Source organism: Alligator sinensis, unplaced genomic scaffold (genome assembly GCF_000455745.1).
Source record: "Alligator sinensis unplaced genomic scaffold, ASM45574v1 scaffold1165_1, whole genome shotgun sequence".
In the NCBI taxonomy this organism is placed as follows: Eukaryota; Metazoa; Chordata; order Crocodylia; family Alligatoridae; genus Alligator; species Alligator sinensis.
This window is the reverse complement of record NW_005842477.1, coordinates 590,122-595,201: the sequence shown is the minus strand read 5'-3', so window position 1 is coordinate 595,201 and position 5,080 is coordinate 590,122. Positions and strand designations below refer to the sequence as shown.

Below are 5,080 nucleotides of genomic sequence, written 5' to 3'. Positions count from 1 at the left end.
CGGGTGCCAGACACGCGTGTCACTGCGGGCGTGCGGGGCCACGTGTGCCTGAGCGGGCCAGCATGGGGGGGCGTGTGCATGTGCAAGGGCTGCCTGTGCATCTGTGTGCACATCCATGTGCATGGGCTGTGTGTGCATGCACGTGTGTGCAAGTACGTGCGTGTACATGGACTGTGCATGTGCATAGACTGTGTGTGTGCAGCTCTTCTGGGGAGGCAGGTGGCACACAGGGCTGGATACAGCTGCCGGTATGGGCGGTGTGTGACCCCTCTCCCCTCCCCGTAGTTCCCCGGATCCATGTTCCGCTCACGGCGCTCGGGCCTGGTGCGACGGCTGTGGCGGCAGCGGTGCATGGTGCCAGGCCCCGAGGACGGGCTTGGGGCACTCAAGCCGGCTGCGCATGCCCTCTTCAAAAAGCTGAAGGACGAGGAGCTGGAGCTGCTGGTGCAGGCAGTGGAGAGCCGTGGTGCCCGGGCGTCCGGCTGCGTCTGGGTAACCCGGGCCGAGCCACGTGGTGCCAAGCTGGCCCTGCCGCCCCAGGTGCTGCTGTGCCGCCTGTACCGCTGGCCCGATCTGCGGCATGCCTACGAGCTCAAGCGTCTCAGCTGCTGCCAGAGCTTCTGGGGCTGCGGGGATGGGCCGGTGCTCTGCTGCAACCCCTACCACCTCAGCCGCCTGGCCATGCCCGGTGAGTTGGGAGCCACCTGCGGCCTTGCCCCGGCACTTGCCACCAGGCCCCTGCATCCCTCTGACCATCTGTCTGTTCATGTCCTTTTCTTCATCCATCTCTTCCACGCCTCATCACCCCTCCATCTATCCGTCTGCCTGTCTGTCCATCCATGTGTCCGTCCTGGCTGTCTATCCGGAGGGCATTGCCCCCTTCAGCTGGGCCTGCAGTGGACTCTGGGTGGGCTGGGGTGGGGTGTAGGGGATTAGAGGGGGCCAACCTGGCTCCCCCCACCAGCTGCTCACTGTGCTCCTTTCCCTCCTGCCTGCAGAGACGCCACCACCCCCCTACTCCAAGGTCTCCCCCTTCACCCCTCCCTGGACTGAGGCGTGGGAGCGCTCCCTCTCCAGCTGCAACACTGGCAGCAACCAGCGCGGTAAGGCGAGACTTGAGCCCTGTGGGTTGGGGTGCACCTTGGACCCCACCAGGCAGGCCTGATTTCAGGGCGGGGAGGGGGCTGCACAACTGTGTGCAAAACCCTGGGGCTCCCTGACAAGGCGAGGGGAGCAGTGTCCCCAGCTTCCCCACGGAGGAAGAGCTGTGTGGGGAGGGTTCCTGTCTGCGCGGCACAGGCGGCTCCAGCCCCGTCGGCTCCTGTTATTTTTGGCCACTCAGGCTCCCGCCGGAGGAAGTGCTGCCCGCAGGGACACACACAATGTGTCTTGACGCACACAGCCATGCTCACACTGGCTGCTGGCCACGGGGCGCCTCCACGCTCCTGGGACCTGCCTCCCCCTGGTCTTGCCCTGCCATGGCCCCTGGTTCCAGGGAGGGTGGCTGGGACTGTCCGGCCTACGTGCCGGCTCACAGGAGCCCATGGTGACTCATGACCCCACACTGGAGTACTGGGGACACACGGCCCTGGGACATCCGGTCAGGGCGCCATGTCTGTCCACACCGGGAGGGGGCCGGAGCCCACAGCAGGGACCTGGCTCGCAGGCTTCAGTGCCCAGCACTGTGACCCCCACTTGGGGGTTCATGCGGTTTAGCCTCCTGAAGTTCCCCCTTCACTTCCTGTCCCAAACGGTGACTGTCTGCCTGCCCTGTCCCACCCCAGAAGCAGCTGCATCTCAGTGCCAAGTGAAGGGTCCCCATGCTGCACCCCAGCACCAGGCCATGGGCCCCCAGTGAGCCTCACCCTAGAGAGCTGCCAGGGGTCCCATGCCCCACTTGAGGAGGCTGCACCCTGATGCTGGTCCCACGGAGATGCGGTGCTGGCACTGTGCCCACGAGTGACCGGCTGGCCTTGTCCTTCCCCCACAGACACCAGCCTTGTGCGGCCTGCAGCCAAGGATGGGCACTGGTGCGAGCTGGCCTACTGGGAGCATCGGACACGTGTGGGCCGGCTCTACGCTGTGCACGGCGCCGCTGTCGACATCTTCTGTGAGCTGCCGCAGGGCAGTGGCTTCTGCCTGGGCCAGCTAAGCACCGCACACCGCAGTGTGGCCGTGCACCGGACCCGTGGCAAGATCGGGCGAGGGCTGCGGCTGAGCCGGGAGCCAGGCGGCATCTGGGCCTATAACCGCAGCGAGCACCCCGTCTTCGTGCACTCACCCACGCTGGGGCCACCTGGTGTGCGTGGCCAGGCTGTGCACAAGCTGCTGCCTGGCTACTCTGTCAAGGTGTTTGACTACGAGCGGGTGGGTGCTGCAGCGGGCGGGCGGGCCCTGGGCGATGGGCCCAGTGACCCCCACAGTGTTCGCATCAGCTTTGCCAAGGGCTGGGGACCCTGCTACTCCCGCCAGTGCATTACGTCCTGTCCCTGCTGGCTCGAGATCCTGCTTGACAAGCCACGCTGAGGCTCATGGGACGCAGTGGGGGGCAGTGCTGGGGGCTGCCTCCATGGCCCTGTGCCTGCCCAAGCAGGGGCGCTCAGGCCTGCACCCCACCAGGCATGAGGTGTGACCCTGCCTGTGGGGCTTGGCTGTGAGCCCACAGCTGACCTCCCTGTATCTGCCCCATACTGGGGTGTAGGCGGGGCTGTGGGGCCTGGGAGAGATGTTATTTAACCTCTTGTGGAAAAGGTAAAATTTATTTAAAGCACTCTTATTTTTGTAAGAAAAAAGGAAAAAGGAATGAGAGGCCCCAGGTGCATGGGCAGGGGCCAGGGGGAAGGTCCTGAGGTGCAGGGGGTGGCAGGGCACTGGCCCAGGAGGCAGGGGTCCCGTCATGGGCAGTTGAGGCTTGAGTACGTCTGCAGAGGGAAGGTGGGGGTGAGCTGGGCACCAGGGTGAGGGCTGGAGCCCAGGGGGGTTTGTGGCAGGGAGGCTCTGGGGCCGGATGGCAGGAGGGGTGGCAGGGCTGAGTGCAGCAGGCAGGGGAAGGACAGAGGGAAGAAGCAGGGCCTGTCTCTCTGGCAAGGGGGCCAGGGCCTGGGCATGGGGGCAATGCTGTGACCCTGCAATGGGTACCTGCCCACAGGGGCCAGGAGTGGGGCCATGCAGGAGTGCAGAGGGGACTGGCTTCTGCACGTGGCACGCGCTACTGTTTGTAACTCAATAAACGGTGCCAGCACCAAGAGAGCCTGAGTGTCACTGCGGTGCTGGGCAGCAGCAGGCTGCTGGGGCAGTGGGTCTTGGCAGGACTCCCAGGGCCTGCTGCTCCCAGCACCATGCCCAGGCAGGTGCACCAGCCATGTGGGGTCCGGGCCTGAGGTGCACACGGGCTGCAGTGTACGGCCTGGCAGGCCGCGGGCTCATGCAGGGACCAGCAGTGCCCTCTGCAGGCCACGTGCTGCCACAGCCACCCACTGCCGATGACCGCCAGCCCGGTCCTTCCTGCCACGCTGCCCGGCCCGGCAGAGACGGCTGCGGCTGCCTGCCCCGGCCTGATGCCCTGTCTGGCATCACTGCCCTCGCCTCCCCTCATCACGGCCGCGCTGCCCGGGGGAGAGGAAGGTGAGTGCCTGTTGGGTCTCCACCCTCCTGGCCAGGCAGGGTCCCACAACCCCGAACTGGATTTGGGCTGGGCACAAAAGCAGGCGCTACATCTGGCTGGAGGCATGAAGCTGACCCCCAGTAGGCCTTGTGCCAGGTGCTGGGGACGGGGCACCCGTGGGCACCGAGGCCTCACCATGGACACCGAGGCCTTACCGTGGGCAGGGGGCCCAGGCCCCGCCCTGGGGAGATGCAGCCGCGGTCCTGAGTGCCAGAATAGAACTGACAGTGCCTAAAAATAGCGCTGGGCTTGGGGGGCTGCGCAGCACTGGGGCAGACGGGGGTGGCATGCGCTGCGGTTGGCAGCGGGTTCCTAGAAGGCAGGGGGCTGTGGCAGGGGCGGTGCTCAGGGGCAGCCGCCTGCCTGGAAGCGGGCGCCGGCAGCCCATGGAGCAGGGTGCAGGGCCTGCGGGAAACTGCTCAACTTAGAGAAAGCTGGGGGAGGTGCGCAGCTTTGCCCGCCGCAGGCACTTCCCTCCAGCACCCGCCAAGCCAGGGTGGGGAGGGCAGAGCTGGCAGACCCTGCCCTGGCACCAGGAGAGCCCAGCAGCCCTGAGGGGAAGGGAGACCAGGCCAGTGGGTGCCAGGCCCTGGCAGTGGCTCCAGCCTGTGGGGTCCATGTGGCTGCTGCCCAGGTGTGGGGCCATTCCTGGGTGGCAAGAAGCAGGCTTGGTGCCCAAGGAGGGGGCTTGGCCCGGCCCGGGTGGGGCTGTGGGGCGCAGGGGCTCCTTCCCCTCCTGCTGGTTCCTGCTCATAACCATTTCCCCTGCGGCATCTATAAATAGCTGGTGGCGCCGAGGCCTGCGGTGGGTTTGATTTCGGCTTCTGGCGGCCTCGGGTGGTGGGGGCTGTGGGACGAGGCCCCAGTGCCTCTCGCCGCCCCGTCGCGACGTGCCCCCCCCCCCCCCCGCCAGCCTCGGCGCCGCTGGGGGCTGAGCCAGGCCGCGGGGGGCTGCGCAGCGGGCCCTGCCCCATCTCACATGCTGGCACTCCCTGCAATGCCCCCCAGCCAGCTGGGCCAGGACAGTGGAGCCTGCGCCCCCCACGTGGGTCCCACGGTCGCCCCAACCCCTAGGTGCAGCTGCACAGCCCTGGAAAGCGAAAGCAGGAGCTCGTGGGAGGTTTCAGGCCCCAGCAGCCCTGGGAGGGGATTTTCTCTGGCTTTCCCCCTCACCCCCCTCCCCGCCATGTGCCCCCAGCTCCCACCCATCCCCGCCTGCCCTGCGCTGCTCCGGGCCAGGGGCACCCAGCAGCCCAGGAGAGGCGAGCCCCGGGGCAGCCCCTGGGCCTGGCCCCGGGCTACTGCCACCTCCCTGGGGCTGGGCGGGGGACGGATGGGGATGGAGGGACTCGGGTGGAGGTCCTGTCTCCTGCCCCGGTGCGGGCAGACCCAGACTCAGGCGAGGCCCGACACGGC

At 67.3% G+C, this 5,080-nt stretch overlaps 1 protein-coding gene across 2 annotated transcripts in view; it reads left to right on the top strand.

Moving 5' to 3' along the window:
- Nucleotides 1-113: 113 nt before the first annotated feature.
- ZBTB7B (zinc finger and BTB domain containing 7B) overlaps nucleotides 114-5,080 on the top strand; it is a 19,532-nt gene continuing 14,565 nt past the window's right edge. Inside the window, exons 1-3 of one of the 2 annotated variants that reach the window (XM_006030995.3) lie at nucleotides 114-688; nucleotides 999-1,103; nucleotides 1,991-2,349. In XM_006030995.3, coding sequence (XP_006031057.2) covers nucleotides 298-688; nucleotides 999-1,103; nucleotides 1,991-2,349 — 855 coding nt within the window. In that variant the 5' untranslated portion in view covers nucleotides 114-297. Of the gene's footprint in view, nucleotides 689-998; nucleotides 1,104-1,990; nucleotides 2,350-2,523; nucleotides 3,625-5,080 lie in introns of those variants that run through there. The other variant, XM_025212626.1, reaches the window with a different exon arrangement.